Source organism: Lacerta agilis, chromosome 15 (genome assembly GCF_009819535.1).
Source record: "Lacerta agilis isolate rLacAgi1 chromosome 15, rLacAgi1.pri, whole genome shotgun sequence".
In the NCBI taxonomy this organism is placed as follows: Eukaryota; Metazoa; Chordata; class Lepidosauria; order Squamata; family Lacertidae; genus Lacerta; species Lacerta agilis.
Window position 1 is genome coordinate 4,006,771 of NC_046326.1, and position 17,231 is coordinate 4,024,001.

Below are 17,231 nucleotides of genomic sequence, written 5' to 3' on the forward strand. Positions count from 1 at the left end.
ACCAGTGGACCACTTCCTACATTGTGGTGGTGGCTGCCTTGTGAACACTATCATGCCACTGCAGTTGGCTGTGGTCATCATTGGAAGTTAAGGCTGCAGGAGGGGGAGGTTAAGGTGAGCGACAGACTGCCGCCTCCTCAACCCTGCCATTGCTATATTACTGAATGTGATGAGATCTTGAAATGAGCAAAGGCCCCTTTCTGCACAGATGAATCTGCATTGGTGCAGAAAGATCCTGAAACAAGCAAGGCTCCTTTGAGCATGTACCATTATATCCCGCCTTTCCTCCAAGGAGCTCAAGGTGCCATGCCATAGCTGTCAGCCCTCCCTGCTGTTTCCCAATGCTTTAATAAGGGAATTTCCCGCAAAAAAGGGAAAAGTTGACAGCTGTGTGCCATGCACAGCTCTCCCTCTCCCCATTTTATCCTCTCAACAACCCTGTGGAGTGGCTCTTCATGCCGGTGCAAAGGTTTTTCAGTGGGCCGCTCCTTCCAAATGGGTAGCTTGCTGCTGGGAAGGAACTGCCACTTCCCCTTTGCCCAGTCAACAACTGAGCGAGTGGGAGGGCTGGACTCTGCCATTGTGTCCCCTATCCTGAGCACACACACCCAAAAAAAAAGAACATTCTTGTATTGCATTAAAAAAGTACCCCTATTGCAGACATTTCTCCAGCACACAGACCGCAGGAGATGCAGTGGTGGGCCCAGTTTCACCCTTAGACCGTAGTTCTGTCACATGAGGAGAAATGCTTGAAGTCAGCTTATGTGGTGGCTATTTACTTGTGCCTGTTTTGCCTTTGACACAAAAGTGCTAACTAAATGAGTGAATGAAATGTGAGCTTGCTAAATAATGGTGCCTTTAGGCAAGTTCCTTGAGACCCCCTTTTTTGGGTCATGGTGTAGCAGTTGTCAAGTGTCCTTTTGTATTTCAAATTAATGCGCATCCCATCTTTTCTCCCTGCCTTCCCAATTTTATCCTCGCGACTACCTTGCAAGGTTGGTGCAGCTGACAATTTAGAACTGCTTGTTTATTCTTCCAAAGAGATCAGGGCAACACACATGCTGCTGCTTCTTGCCTTATATTCTCACAACAAACCTGTGAAATAGGTTGTGCCAAGGTGAGCTTTGTGGATAAGAAGGAACTTGAATCTGAATCTCCCCAGTTCTGATCACAGGAGGAAGTTTGCCTCATTATAGTGCAAGTTTTTTCTGATGGCTGTGTAAATGTATTTCATGAAAATGTACGCAGGAAATATATTAACATACATTTCTCTCTCTTTATTATACAGCAGATATAATTTCTACAGTAGAGTTTAATCATTCTGGAGAATTGCTAGCAACAGGAGACAAAGGCGGTAGAGTTGTTATCTTTCAACAAGAGCAGGAGGTGAGTTCTGTGTCAGTGTGGTCTGTTCATACCCACAACCCAATTCCCTCTAGAGCAAGGCAGTCCAACTTTTCATATCAAGTGGGCTGCAAGAATACTTCACTACGAAACCCATGGGCCACACAGTGCCTCATCACATGGGGTGGAGAGTGAGGCCAAAATTTGACACCCCCCAAGCCCTCATGCAGCCTTCCCAAAACCAGCTAAATGAGGCACTGGGCTTTGGGAGGGAGGCACAAGGCTCTGGCAGGGTTCTAGAGCCCGCCCACCTCCTTCTCAAAGCTAACTAGGCTTTGGGAAGGAGGCAGGAGGACTCTAGGACCCTGTCAGAGAGCCCTCATGCCTCCTTCCTAAACCCCAGTGCTTCACTTATGCCAGGCATGTCCAAAGTCTGTTTCGGGGGCCTAATCCGGCCTGCCGGTCAGTTTAATCCTGCCTCTCTGGCAGTTCCTTTCCTGGGGTAAAATCATAAAAAGCTCAACAACTTCAGTCCTACAAAAAGGTTAACAATTTTGGTCGGCCCTTTAGACGGCCCTCACAGCCCTTCATTTAATCAAATCTGGTCCTCTGTGAAAAAAGTTTGGACACCACTGGCTTATGCTGTGTGGTGAGGACTGCGGGGTAAAAGGTTACCCGAGGGCCGCCAAAAAAGGCCTCCAGGGCTACATGTAGCCCTCTGGTTGCATCCACCCTGCTCTTTAGATTTCAAGAGGGAATTGCGTCTTTTACCTGAAAATTATGGCCAGCTTATGGTGCTCTGAGAATAAGTTGAGAACAAGAACCGTGCCAAAAAGTACCAGCATGATATTCTGCTGTTGTAACCCAGTGTGGACATGTTACATAGGAAATTTATAATTTATGGTGGCCATGACTGGTTAAAGGAAGGAAATACTCGTTAAAGATTAGGAATGCAATTAAAAAATGTGCACACCTGTGTGACTTTCTGCAGAAGTAAGTCCTATTTGATTCACTAGAACTTATTCCCATGTGCGTATCTATAGGGTTGTAAGAGCAACAAGCTTAATTACAAAACTACATGTTCAGTTTCTTTGAGCTGTTGTTTGTTCCCCACCAAACTGTTCTAAAAATAATAATACTGAGAAGTGGTTCCTTTACTATCTTATATGCCGAGTATTACAGAACAGATAACGCCGACCATTATCTAGAATGATGTATTCCTGTGCTCGTGTATTCCAAATCACTGTTGTATAAAACCTACAGAAGATTGATGACGTAACCAATTTATTGAAAACAGCTGGCCATTTATTAATTATTGGGAAAGTAAATCAATCTGTTGGTATAAGATTTATCCATAGATGTTGAATATATTTTGAAAAACAAATTTAAAATCAGCAAGTAGGCAATGCCTTTTGGTGGAACATAAGCTTTTCATGCAGGAGATTCTAGGAAGCCATTGCCCCCTATCTATCTATTAGCAAGATTAGGAAATTTATCTTTCTGCCTGATACCTGGAGAGTTGTAGCCAGCCAGTGTAGGTGAGAGGTTGTAAGTGTTGCCTTCGCCTGGCACCTATACAGCCTAGATGAGCCAGTAGTCTAACTAGGTTTAAGCATCTTCATAGGTGCTTCATAGTCGTCCAATAATTCTTCTGATTGTTCTTGCTCAGGAGTCGAGGGAGTAGCACTAATGCATCTTTTCCTTCTCCTCATGTTTTTTTTTAAATCCAATCCATTGTATGTAACTTACTGAAGCAATGCTTTTCCTACAGTCATTGAGTTTCAAATAGCATTCTTCTTTTGTCCTATTAAAATCCTTCTCAAATAGCCTACATTTGTGCCTGGAATAGATTGCCCTACATAGATTTTCTCTTGCAGTAAATATTGATATTGTGCCTTTGAACAGGCACTGAACATTTATGAGCACTGGAAATACCATGTCATATGAATAGCAAGTGTTTTGTCTGTTTTCATTGAAATGGCTTTGAGACCACTCAACCAGTTTGTGCTCCATCAGACAACCATGATGCTTAGAAAGTACTGCACATCTGTTTTATACATTTCATAGAACCATACAAATACAGAGTTGGAAGGGACTGCAAGGGACATCTAGTCCCACCCTTCAATGCAGGAACCTTTTTGCCTAATGTGGGACTTGAACCCACGACCCTGAAATTAAGAGTCTCTCATTTGTGGCCTAAAAAGACAGGAGAGCCATCACTTTGGGCCTTTTTCAGTTAAGAAAAAAGACAAAATAAGAGTTGGCATGATAGAAATGCATAAAATTATACAGGGTGTGATCAAGTAGATAGAGAGAGGTTTTTCTCCCTTTCTTGTAACTAGAACTCCTGTTGGAGGATTCAGAGCACACAAAAGAAAGTGCTCCTTCACTCAGCACATTGTTAAACTATGGAATTGGCTTCCACAAAAGGCAGTGAGCTCCCTCCCCCCCCCCTTTGGGTGGCTTTAAAAGGAGATGAGACAAATTCATGGAGCCAAAGGCTATATCAGTGGCTCTACCTCCACTGTCAGAGGCAATGTGTCTCTGAGTACCAGGTGCTGGGAGTTTCAGGTGGGCAGGGTGCTGTTGCGCTCATGTCCTGCTTGTGTGCTTCCCACAGGCATCTGGTTGGCCACTGTGAACACAGGGCACTCGACTAGATGGGCCACTGGCCTGGTTCAGACAGGGAGTCCTACGTTCCTCTGATTGCCTAGGATATCTTGCCTAGGTACGTATACTGGGCAGTTTTTACATAAAAAGTGCTTGGAGATTCTTATGGTTTATAAGTCATTTTTGCAACTCCTCTAGCCTTTGCATTTTTCTCTTCTCACACAATCACTCTCTTTCTGTACTCTTTCTTTTTGGTAAAGGTTTTTCCTTACCGAGTTACTTTGATCTCTTAGTGCCATCTAGTGGGGACAATGATATCTATTTATTTATTACATTTATATCTTGCCTTTCTGGTTCAACTGGACAACCGAGACAGCGAACAAAAGGTGGCTAGCAGGCTTTTTAAAGCTGATATTTTTAGTACATTAAAATTAGAACATTAAAACCGGTGTCATTTACTAGGTTCCAAATTTGGGAAGGGAAATTATGGAAATAGGAAACATTAGTTTTGTGGTATGGTGTTTTAAAATCAACTAAGATTATAACCTCCTTAAGGAACTCAGGAGGCTAATGCTTTAAATAACATATATTGCAGAGAAGTTAGCAAGAATATAATACAGATGGCAGTCAATTCTTGGCTTGGCAAAATATAATCAGAACTGCATATATTGGATAAATGGTATTTTATGGTTGGTGTTATCTGCTGGTTTGATCTGTTCTCATTATTAAACTGTCCTTACTGCATTGTGGTGGTTTATGGTTGAGATAAATGAAATTGAAATGAATCTAATATATAAAATCTATTTCTTAGGGGAATCAGAAAAGGTATTTTGAGACAGGGGTGGGTAACTTGTGGCCCTCCAGCTTCTACTGGGCTACAACTCTTATCATTCTTGAACACTAGTTATGCTGTCTGGGGCTAATGGGAGATGCAGCCCAACCGCAGCTGGAGGGCCAAATGTTTCTCTATCTCTGTTTAAACAGCTTATCGAGCTTCTGGAAACGTGTATGTTTCTTCAGAAGAAATGTCCGTTCCAGAATTCATGCCACAACCCTCACTGGGAGCAGACAGTGGTCTCTGTTCATGCAGGAGTCACTCCCTTTCCACCTGTGTTGATGAAATGCTCCCTGTGCAACAGTAGGGTACATTGTTCCACACCTGCGTGATTGTGGTGGGTTGTCCTGTTCATTATGCGCTTCATGAGCGAGACCGTGGGAGCAGGACATAAGTTCAGTGGTGAGATTATGCTTGTTCTAGGTTCAGTCTCTGGCATTTCCGGTTAGTTGAAGCTAGCAGGTGATGAGAAAGAGTTCTATCAAAGCTCTGAAGAGCTGCTACAGATCAGAATATTTATTGAAGAAATGTCTGTTTTCATAAAATCTTCCTAAAATCCCAGAGCAGTTCATCATCTGTTGATTGGAAGGTGGGACTCGCCTGTAGTCAGTATTGCTTACCTGTCCAACTGAATGTCACAATGAAATCCTGTCCATTCATTTTTGCATGGATCCTGTCCAGATTATGTTTGTCTGCTGTTTAAAACAATGTCATACAATCAGCAATCAGTTTGAAACAGTCTTAACTACAGGGTGAGATAAAATAACACTGGCCTGGTATTTAAAATGCCGCTTGCTTCATTCTTTACAATTTATTAATATGCCTGTGAGAATAAAAAATGTATTGGCCTGCCACCTATATGATAACAAAGTGGGTGCTGGGTGAGCTTTCCTAGGGAGGGATTTCCATAGTACTCTTAGAATCATAGAATGTCAGAGTTGGAAGGGACCCCAAGAGTCATCTAGTCCCCCCTGCAATGCAGGAATTCTCCCCACAGCCATCCCTGGGTGGGCTCAAACCACCAAACTTCTGGTTATCAGCCAGGCACACGGACCCACTTCGCCACAGGAGGGCTCGCTGCTATCTGCTTGACCTCCGTTGTTGGCAGCACCCTGAGAAGGGTCTCTGTAGAAGAACTTTATTCCTGAGCAGGTTGTTATGGGAAAAGGTGATCCTTAAGGTGTCCAATAATAGCACTGGACTAGAAAGACAATTTGTCTGACCTCATATAAGGCAGCTTCCTGTGTATCAGCCAAGCACCACCCATCAGAACAGGGGATTCCCTGTCGCTATCTGCAGAGCAGTATCGGTTGAAACAGGATCTCTTTGTAGAATTCGACTGACATGAAATTCTGTTCACCACCAAACTGTCGTCATGCCTGGGATGGAATGAGGTGGCAATGCAACCGTGCAAAGCATCGTGGAGCAGCTTAGGAGGCAGGAAATGAATACTGCCCTGTAATTGCTAATAAAGCAGGATTCATGCCAGTGCAATGTTAATTACCTTGGGCTGGAATTTGGCTTCAAACCAGCCTCCTGCTTGAGAAGGTGCCTGGGATTTTTTAAATGGCATTGGCATCCTCACACCCTTGAGTGTGGTTCATCACCCTCTTGGAATTGCAGGTATTGGCTAAACAAGTGCTAAGATGTTTAGCTTTAGATAGCAGTTTGGAGGGAAGAGCATCTGTGAGTCATCACTGAGGTGTCCTACAGCTGTTTATTACACATTTGAAATCAGGCAGGGATGGAGGACCACAGATTCACTTTCCTTGATCTATAGAATGCTTTTTCATTGCTTCAGAATGTTTGTGTTCTTGAATGAAAATTGATCATTAAGCTCATATAATTGGTCATTTAAGAGTTTGTTGCTTAAATGACAGCCTCAGAAATAATTCATGTCCGTGAGGTGGCTCTAATTTCTTTATATCCCACTAATTGTAGTCTGTATGTGGCCTACAGTAACTACACTGGTTATTCACTGAATTCCATGCAATTTCTCTCCCCTCTCCCCCTGCTCCCCTTCCCCTTTCAGAACAAAACACAATCTCACACCAGAGGAGAATACAATGTTTACAGTACCTTTCAAAGCCATGAACCAGAGTTTGACTACTTGAAAAGTTTAGAAATTGAAGAAAAGATCAACAAAATTAGGTGGTTACCCCAGAAAAATGCTGCTCAGTTTTTATTGTCTACAAATGGTAAGGCTCATTCAGTGTTTGATTTATGACAGGTCTTCCTATAGACCTATTTGTGCAGCCTTCCTTTTTCTTCATTCTCTTAATTTAGGTGTGTGCTGCAGTTGATGGAAAGAGTGAAAAGTGTACCCTCCCCAATTCTTTTTAGACTACCTGATTCTTCAAGACTCTTGTTATCTTCATATCCCCAGCTAATGTTGTGGGTCCTCTACGTTAGCTTGAATCTAGGGCAGCCTGTGTCAAGTTCCACATGTGTAACAGGACTTTCTTGCCCTTTTCTGGCTACACTTCATTGACCCCATGCTTGGGGACCCTCAAGAATGATGTGAAGGGTTGCGGCTGAGTGGAAATTGGCAAAATCAGAGCTGGGGTTGGGGCCTTGCCAGCTCTCTGCATCCAAGCATTTTGATTTAGGCCTTTTTTGGTGTTCCTTCTTGGCTGCTGCCTTTAAAATCAGGTGTAGTGGACCCACCACTAGCCACCAATTAATAAAGCCTAGACTCACCCTGCTAACTGTCCCCAGATAAATATTGTGCACGCACACACACCAGTACACTATTTACATGACTGTCTTCCATTTACCACCAACTATCTTCTTGGGGTCTTGTGTGAGGGAAAACTCAGTGACTAAAACTCTCAGGCAGGAGTTGATCAAACAAGAAAGGTTTATTTAAAAATAAAAACCATGAACAAGTTTTAACTAGCTGGAATCGTCTTCCCTTGTGCAACCAGTAAGTTTTATTGGTGGTGGTTTTGGTACTCTTAACAGTGCTCACTGTGACCACTGTAATGTGTTTCAGATAAAACAATAAAACTATGGAAAATCAGTGAACGGGATAAAAGACCAGAGGGCTATAACTTGAAAGAAGAAGATGGGCGGTATAGGGACCCTACTACAGTCACAACATTACGGGTGAGTAGCACTTTCATTTGTCACGTGTGGCAAGCAGTTAATGTCAAGGGTGCAATGTGCATAGTCTTGATTTCCCCACAGTGGCTCACGGTTTGAAAACAGGCTTCAGATCAGATGCTGGCTAACTGTGGTTTGGCATGATGTCCAAATCAACAGATAATCACTACAGCTATTTCTCCATCTCCGAGGCCCAGTGCCATGTTGAGCAGATCAAAACAACAACCACCACTCCTGTGAGCCCTGATCCTCCCATGCCAAGAGATGTTGGCTTTCTGCCTCTCATGCTGATAGCATTTGGTGGTGCACTTCCCTGTTAGAGTAAGTGAGAAAGAGCCATTCATTTCCAAAAACTGTGAGAAGATTCTTGAAGCATTGAGGTGCAAGATGGCTTAGTCTACAGCACCTTTAAATAGATGTGGAGCCCTTAGCTGTGGACTTGCATGATTCCTACAGGGGAGAGACTGCTGAGCTGTGTGCAGGCAGCATGTAGGATTGAAGTGTGCCTTACTATCTGTGTGGTAGTAAAGTTGTCAATAGTCTTCGACCAACAAGATTGATATTGCCTTTCAAGTAAACAATGCTTGACTGAGCTTTACTGCTTCTATGAGTGTTTAATTGCTATCGGCCATGCACAACTTGATCCTTTCAACACTTAAGCTGTGCCATCGTCACTCTGCCAGGAATCTAGCACACACGCAAGGAAGTGATGCTGCACCACCCTCAAGATTTATGGTTGGAGATCATAAAATCTTCATTCCCCAATGATATAGTGGAAAGGAAACACAAGGGAGGTAGCTCCAGGGCACTTTTTGCAGAACATGAGTGAATATGACATCAGATGAAGCACTGGGTGAATTGATGGGTCCTCCTTGCTCTGGCAAGTGAACAAGGTGATAAGAAGGCATTCGTGTTTTCTTATTGTTTGTGATAGAGTAGCATAGAGGAAGTCAACGAGGCAAACAGAGGTTGGACACTTTCTTCCTTTTCTTTGGTAGTGTTCGTACTCCATGCTTGCATTTTAAATGGTAATACTTTCTTGCATAATCATTTGCCAGTTCTCTTCTACCAGCTGAATTTACTTTAGAAACATCTATTCCATCACTATTAACTTATTCTAGTAAATTGGGTGTTGTACTGTGCACTGTTGTTGTTTTGTGGGGTAGATGTATATGTGCATATCTAGCTCAACATAGCTGCCTGCATTTTTGAGCTCTTCATGGAGGGAGAGGGCATAGGGGTCTGTTATGATGTGTTCCTGCACTTCAGAATTTGCCACTACTTCACTGCTGCTGAAGATGTCTCTGTTCCCTTGTACTTTGCAGGTGCCAGTATTCAGGCCCATGGATCTCATGGTAGAAGCCAGTCCACGAAGAATATTTGCCAATGCACATACATACCACATTAACTCTATCTCCATCAATAGTGATTATGAAACATACCTGTCTGCTGATGACCTACGGATTAACTTGTGGCACCTGGAAATTACAGACAGAAGTTTTAGTATCTTTTTCTCAAAATGTATTTATATTGGATTTATATTCAATTCGGTGGAAGATCATTTGATTTATCTTAGAATAGTACTTCCTTCCTTCCTTCCTTCCTTCCTTCCTTCCTTCCTTCCTTCCTTCCTTCCTTCCTTCTTTTTCTGCTGTGAAAAAGATGAATTCCATGTCAGGGAATATTAGGACTATATCAAAAACAAAACTGCCAGTATTATATAAATCTGTGGTACAACAGGTTTTGGAGTATTGTGCACAGTTGACTGGACAAAAAGAATATTATGGAACTGGAAAAGTGTGAAATTGGGCAAAGAAAATGAGACAGGCTGCTGGGTCAACTCTCTTATGAGGCAAGGTTCTATTTAACATTGTATTGGGGAGGGGAGCATGCGGAAATGTGATGGAGATTTACTAAATGTATGTATGGTTTGGATAACATAGGTAGCAAGGTTTTTCTCCCCCATAGTATTGGAATCTAAAAAGCAGCATTCTCCAGAAATCTCTTTCCCCTGATTGTTGGTTAGAGTGCAAAAAAAGGGCTGTGAAACTTGCTAAAAGGAGAGTCCTTAACGTAATAAATCTCTAGATATTGTAGATATTAAGCCTGCCAACATGGAAGAACTGACAGAGGTGATAACGGCAGCAGAATTCCATCCAAACAGCTGTAACACATTTGTATACAGCAGTAGCAAAGGAACAATCCGTCTTTGTGACATGAGGGCATCTGCACTCTGCGACAGGCATTCAAAATGTAAGTGGTTTCTTTCAGTACTAATCAACTTCTTGTTGCTGTTTTTTCTCTCTTTCAAGAAAACCACGAGTCAAGCAAGAAAATGTAGAGGGTGTTTAAGCTTGCCAACCCCAAGCGGTGCCATAACCCTGTAGAAACAGTGCAGTTAAAAACATCATTGCTTCTATCCACTGCCACTCAGCATGGCAGAGCAGCACACAAGCCATAATAATGAGACTATGGTAGAGGCGAATAGCTGGTCTGTACCATTCCTCCAAGACCATTCAAGGCAGTAGAAGTTCACTCAAGGCCTAGAAAGATGTAGATCGGTTTCAGAACTTGGCACTTTGAGGATTTCAGATTTCACGTTGTTGTTTTGAAAACAAGTTTCTGTCCATCAGTGGCTGCAGAGATGCTCTGGAAGGTTTGTGGGCAGTGCTTGTTAAGATCTTAATAGCCAGACTTGGAGTGGGTGAAGGTGGCTGAATTATTTTCAGTCACTGCCAGTTAGGCTTCAGACTGCTCCATACTTCCCCCCATGTTTATTAGCAAATTGCTTTCATTTTTTTAAAAAAGGCATTTTACAAAGTTCAGTTTGCATAGTCTTTGCAGAAGTTGAATGCTCATCTGTCATGGATGCTTGAGTTGAGATTCCTGTGTTTGCAGGCGGTGGACTAGATGACCCTCAGGGTCCCCTCCAACTCTACAATTCTATGATCCTATATAGGCTGGTAGATTTGGATATCTTTGGCTCAAAAAGTAGTTTGCCTGGCTGGAGACCTTGAATCACTTACACCTCTCCTGGGAAATGTATGCATCTGTATAAGGAGGTCTGTCTCACTTTGTGAGGATTCTGGTTTAAAATAACAACAACATTGCCTCAGGGTTGGTTTGTTTTTCAATCAGGCAACTAATGTGCAAAATTTCTCTTCACATCCATTTGGGATCCCCAGTAGTGATATTACTCCTTTTTTGCTTCAGTGTGCATGAGAAAATAATGTTTATCTTCATGAAATGTGATGATAAAACCACTGTGCTTGTCTTCTGCTTGCAGTGTTTGAAGAGCCAGAAGACCCTAGCAACCGATCGTTTTTCTCCGAAATCATCTCCTCCATATCTGATGTCAAATTCAGCCATAGTGGTCGATATATGATGACTAGGGACTATCTGTCTGTGAAAATTTGGGATTTAAATATGGAAAACAGACCTGTGGAAACATACCAGGTATGCTATGAAGATATTGACTTTGGAAATCACAGTATATGTGTCTAAGTAATATGTATGTCCTTGAATCTGAATGGATGGGACCTTTTTTAATATATATATTTAAATTATTTTTCTTAAGAACAGTTTAATTGAACAACGTAAAAAAAGTGGAAAATCAAATATGTGCTATATCAGTTTTAACAATAAAAATTTCATATTTGGCTTCATAATAGATACTGATGTTTTTAAAAACAATCTCAAAATATTGAACAATTCATTTAATGTCGTCATGCCCAACCACTGCTTCTCCTCCTCCTTAGGTACATGAATACCTCAGAAGTAAACTTTGTTCACTTTATGAAAATGACTGCATTTTTGACAAGTTTGAGTGCTGCTGGAATGGATCAGACAGGCAAGTCTCAACTTATTTTTTTTTTATTTTTTTGTTTCTGAGCACTTGAATGCAAGCTGGTGGTTTGAAGTACTACTTCCTTGGTTGAGCAATACCTGAATGAAATGTGCTTCCCTCCCCTCCCTTATCTCAGTTTCACATTTTTGCATTAAACCAGATGTTTAGGAGACAATTTTGGGGGCAGGGAGAGTACATACAGTGAGGTGAAAAGAACTTCTTGTTGACTTGTCATTTTCTTTCATTCAGCTGTCATAGTTTTACTGTTCTCCTCTCCTGCCATGTGGCTTTGTCTTAGGATGCTTTCTGGATTCCAGATGCACTGTATTAACAATCCCCCAATCTCCCGCTTCAAGGGATCCTTGTGCAAATGCATGCCATTAATTATTATTTTTTACTGTGTACTCCACCTATAAAACCGTGTGTGTGTGTCCCAAGTCATTCATAAATTTATTTTTCAGTTTTTCAATTTTACAAACACCAAATAAAAACGGAAAACTCTCCCTCTTTTGTGGATCCTTATGTTAGATTCCCCCCCCCCCGCATCTCCTTTATAATTCCAATTTTTAATAAATCCTTAGTTCAAATTTTTAACTACAAGTTATAAATCAATATCAATCCTGCTAATGAATTTAATTGTTTGCAATAATTTTTCAAATATACTTTCCCCATCTTTATTAAAAGTTGATTCTTCCTGGTTTTTAATTTTTCCTGTTAATTTTGACATTTTGGCATAGTCTATTAATTTCTTCTGCCATTCTTCCTTGTTTGGCTCCGTATCTTTCTTCAATCTCTGGGCTAGCAGCATCCGTGCAACTGTGGTCGCATACATGAACAGCTTTTTCTGGTCCTCCGCACCTAAAAGAAAAACTTCTAGTTTGAAAAAGTTATCTTTAACATTTTTTTCCCCAGCTGATTATATATTATTTCCCCAAAGTTTTTTATTACCTTACATGACCACCACATGTGGTAAAAGGTGCTCTCCTTCTCTTTACATTTCCAGCATACATTTTATTTTGATTTATGCATTTTAGCTGGTTTACTGGAAGTTAAATACCATCGGTACATCATTTTGATATAGTTTTCTTTAAAAGTACAGCATGCTGTAAATTTTATGTCTATGTTCCATAATCTCTCCCACATTGTCATTTCAATATTATAGCCAAAGTCCCTCGCCCAGTGTATCATCACTGATTTGAACTACTCATCTTTTGTTTGCCATTTGTACATTTTGGAAATTAATTTACTTTTATTGTCTAACAACTCTTTCAAATTAGGAGGTTTTAGTCGAAAAACCATTTTTAAATCCAATTTAAATACTTCAATAAACTGATACTACTGCAGCCAATTGATTACTAAACCTCTTATATTTTCAAATCTCCTTAATTTTATCTCTTGATATGCTTCCACATCGCCCACTAATTTCTCATTTCTTATTTTCACATATATTGCCTCTATTGGAGACCAACCACAGTGGGGGGGTTTTCTATTTTTTTGTATTTATTCCATACTTTGTTCACCGTCTTCCTTATAACATGATTCAAAAAGCCCTTATGGGCTTTAACCTTGTCATACCACAATATGCATGCCAACCAAACCTATTATCATGTCCTTCCAGATCTAAAACATAAGTATTTTCTAATATCCATTCTTTTAACCAGCAAGGACAGGATGCCTCTTAATATAATCTCAGATCAGGCAGGGAGAATCCACCTCTCTCTTTAGAATCTATCAACAATTTGTATTTTATTCTTGGTCTCTTCCCCTGCCAGAGAAATCTAGTAATATATTTTTGCCATAGTATAAAACATCCTGTATTGCTGATCACTAGCACTGTTTGAAGTAGACATAACATTTTTGGTAGCACATTAATTTTTATCACTGATATCCTCACCAATAAGGACAGATTCGTCCTTCCCACACCTCTAAATTTTTCTTAATTTCCCCCCAAACTTTAACATAATTGTCTTTAAAAATATTTATATTCTTTGCTGTCAACCACACTCCTAGATATTTAAGTTTCTTTTCAGTTATTAGTCCAGTTGACTGTAGATCTTTCTTCATTTGATCATTCACATTTTTAACCAAAATTTTCATCTTGCTTTTGTTTTAAACCTTCTACTGTACTTCTCCAAATTCATTAATTTATTCTAAAGCCTTTGGTATACAAACCAGTGGCTCCTCTACTGATAACACCACATCGTTGGCAAATACCTTCAGTTTATATGCTCTCTGACCCACTTATCCATTTAATTGATACATCAGATCTTATTCTTCTAGCGAAGACTTCTAAAGCCAATATAAACAATAACAGTGACGGAGCACCTCTCTTGTCCCTTTTGTAATTTTTACATTTTTCTGTTAGCTCATTATTTGCTATCAGCATTGCATATTGATTTGAATATATTGCTTCTATTCCTTTCCAAAAGGTCTCTCTGAAATTAATCATTTCCATCATTTTCTTCATAAAAGTCCACAAAATATTATCAAACATCAGTGCTGCTTGCTTCCAATTTCTGAACTCCAAGTATTCTATCAGTTATATTCCTTACATTATCTTTCATCTTTCGACCTGGCAAAAACCCGGTCTGATCTTGGTGAATTATGTCTTTTAATACCACTTTTATCCGGTTTGCCAATATAGCTGCACACAGCTTACAGTAATTATTTAATAGAGAAATTAGCCTATACTTTGTTACTAACAATAAGTCTGTTGTTTCAGAATAAGTGTAATATAAGCAAGAGTCCATAGTCTTCCATGTTATTAGTATCTTATTCATTACATCTTTCAATGGCTGGACAATGTTATCACAATTTCTTATAATACTTTGCTGGCAGTTCATCTGGTGTTTTGCCCATTTTGGCTTGATTAATTGCCTGCTGTATTTCCATCATCATTATGGGAACATCGTTGTGCATGCCATTAATTTTTAAGGCTTAAAAGCAGCCTTGCCTATGGACAGTTCTTGGCCTCCTTTTCTCATTTTAGGGCCATAACTGCTAGGTCAGATTATTTATCCCTCCAGCCTGGTATTTATACCCACCTGCTACCTGAGCCTTTTCCTTTACAATGGAGATGCTGGGGTTTGAACCTGGAACCTTCAGCATACAAACCATGTGCTCTCGGTGAGCTGTGGTCCCTCCTCTACGAAGAAAAGCTGCATTAAAAGCTAATGTGCACAAGCAGTTATTTAAAAGTGTGGTGCATCTTTATTCCAGTTACTGCTTTCTTCTCTAAACTTGCTTCCTATAGCCTGAATAATAAGAATGTCCCTGTCAATTCAATTGCTGGAGGCCAACAGGGAGCAATATTTAATTTTCATACTCCATATGGATGCTGGGTAGTTTGTATGTGGCTGCGGTTTTGTTTTGGATTTCTGTGGATTTTTTTCTTTAAAGAAATACATTTAAATAAAGAATTTAAATATAAAGAAAGGGGTGATGATGCAGTTCTTCCTGGACAATGCAGTCCAGAGTGCCTGTTTGATTAAAAGGTAAAACATCCTTCCTGAAAGTTGAAACATTGCATAGGAGAATGTTAGGCTTTCTTCCTGCATACTGGAGGCTTTTCCACCTACACCTTGAAGAGCTGTAGTCCAGGCAAGCAATCTAATTCAGTTTCTGATCAGACTACAGGTTTATTAGTCTAGCTCTACTACACAGGAGTGATGTGACCCTTTTCTGGCTCTTAGGAGTGTGAAAGTCAGGAATACCTGAGAGGCACACAAATGTCATTATATCATAATTATTTTCTTAGCAACTGCATCATAATTTTGTCAGGATTAGAGGGCTTGTCACTATTCCCAGTATAGGATGAACTGCTTCCTGGAAATAAAATATGAAGTCAGTCATAGGAATGGCAGTGCTGTAAGAGACTGTGGGTGTAGTAGAGTGTCAAATTTTCACTGGGACATGAAGCTCCCTGGGTTGCGCAGGTTGCCATCTCATAGGCTGTCCTACACCATAAAGTTGTTGGCAAAATGAAGAGGAACCACATTTGCTGCCCTGAGTGCCTGGGATTTAAAATGTCCTAAACAAATTAACAGATTTCTTTTTTTCTTCTTCGATTAATATTGTATTAGTTTTCATTTACAATCTAATAATAGCATCATTATAACAATACTAATTTATAATGCAATTATTAATACCAATCTTTCAAGTACTGAATTATATAATTTAGTTAAAGTGCCCCCTCCCCACATGCTAGATTTTATGATTTGATTATTTCCTTTATTTCTGCGTTCCAAAATCTTACTAGTTTCAATTACATTCCGGTCATAATAATAATTCCTTATACAACAACTGCAATATTAATAACTTCTATTCATGTCAACACATTAAATGATTTATAAAACTTCAAGTGAGGAACTCAAACTATATCCGTGTTCCTCCTGTGTGTGGCAATTATTCTGTCCATGGTGTTTCATCCTGTCCTTGTAAGATGTTATGTCTTTCTTTCCCCCAATTATTGCTGTTATCTGCCATGCCTTGGGTGGAGCAGATACCCCATTGTTATTCCAGAAATTTCTCCATTGCTCTGTCTCGTGCTTCACTGTTTTGCACCAAGAACATTAACAACAGTAGCAAAAGTAAATAAACTGTTGTCACCATTTCTCCCCTCAGCCTGGGAAAAAGTGCAGTCTGTCAGACTGCAGATGACTCAATAAAGAACCTTATCCGTTCCTTGGCAGCTCACAGACTCCTTTCATCCTTCTTTCCCTCCAATTAAATTAAATTCCAAGTCCTCTTAGCATTATTCAGTTCACTTTGTAGATAATAAAGGATGGGGAAGAGTCAGTTCTGTTTCCATCGTAAATCTTTTGCAAAATCTTTTACACACACAGTTCCGTTTGATGTTATATGCCGTATTTATAATCCAAGTTCTTCCATCCACACTTGTACAAATACAATTTGAACTAACATTCAGAGAAAAGTTGCCGAATCATAAATGTAGAGAATAAAACTTTAAATAAAGAAACTGTAGGCTCCCCTCCCCCCTCCGTCTTTTGCACTGAATGAAGTCTTATCTCAAATTCAAAACTTAAAAGTCCTTGCAGTTGGTTTGTTCCACAGTTTGTGATCTCATCTCTTCCAGCACGTGCCTGTACTTTAATCCAATTAAGCTCTAATTAACAGGATAACCTCTGCTTCTTAATGGCGGCATTGGAGGGTTTTTGCCAGGCTCAGCGCCTCCCTGCCCCCCTCCATTCCATGCCAGAGCAACAGCCAGGTACGGAGACAAACTATGATTGAAGCCCAATCTCCTCGTCCCTGGGGGGGAATTTGCAAGGATTATTTACTCTCAATCATCCTTGTTTTTCCTTCACCTACGATCTCCCATTGTCGTGGGGGCTGCCTCCATTAAGGCAGAGCAGAACCGGAAGCCGAAATGAACAGATTCTTAACACAGTTTTCAAACTCCTCCAGATATTCTCAGTTCTTTGAGCTCTGAGGGGAAGCCATTACAATGTTGCCATCTTGATGCTTTTG

The 17,231-nt window shown here is 40.4% G+C and overlaps 1 protein-coding gene across 2 annotated transcripts in view; it reads left to right on the forward strand.

Annotated features, from left to right (window-relative positions):
- PPP2R2A (protein phosphatase 2 regulatory subunit Balpha) overlaps positions 1-17,231 on the forward strand; it is a 60,799-nt gene that overhangs the window by 41,772 nt on the left and 1,796 nt on the right. The window contains exons 3-9 of one of the 2 annotated variants that reach the window (XM_033171854.1): positions 1,289-1,386; positions 6,822-6,987; positions 7,785-7,897; positions 9,220-9,397; positions 9,983-10,147; positions 11,181-11,350; positions 11,653-11,744. In XM_033171854.1, coding sequence (XP_033027745.1) covers positions 1,289-1,386; positions 6,822-6,987; positions 7,785-7,897; positions 9,220-9,397; positions 9,983-10,147; positions 11,181-11,350; positions 11,653-11,744 — 982 coding nt within the window. The remainder of the gene's footprint in view (positions 1-1,288; positions 1,387-6,821; positions 6,988-7,784; positions 7,898-9,219; positions 9,398-9,982; positions 10,148-11,180; positions 11,351-11,652; positions 11,745-17,231) is intronic. The other variant, XM_033171855.1, reaches the window with a different exon arrangement.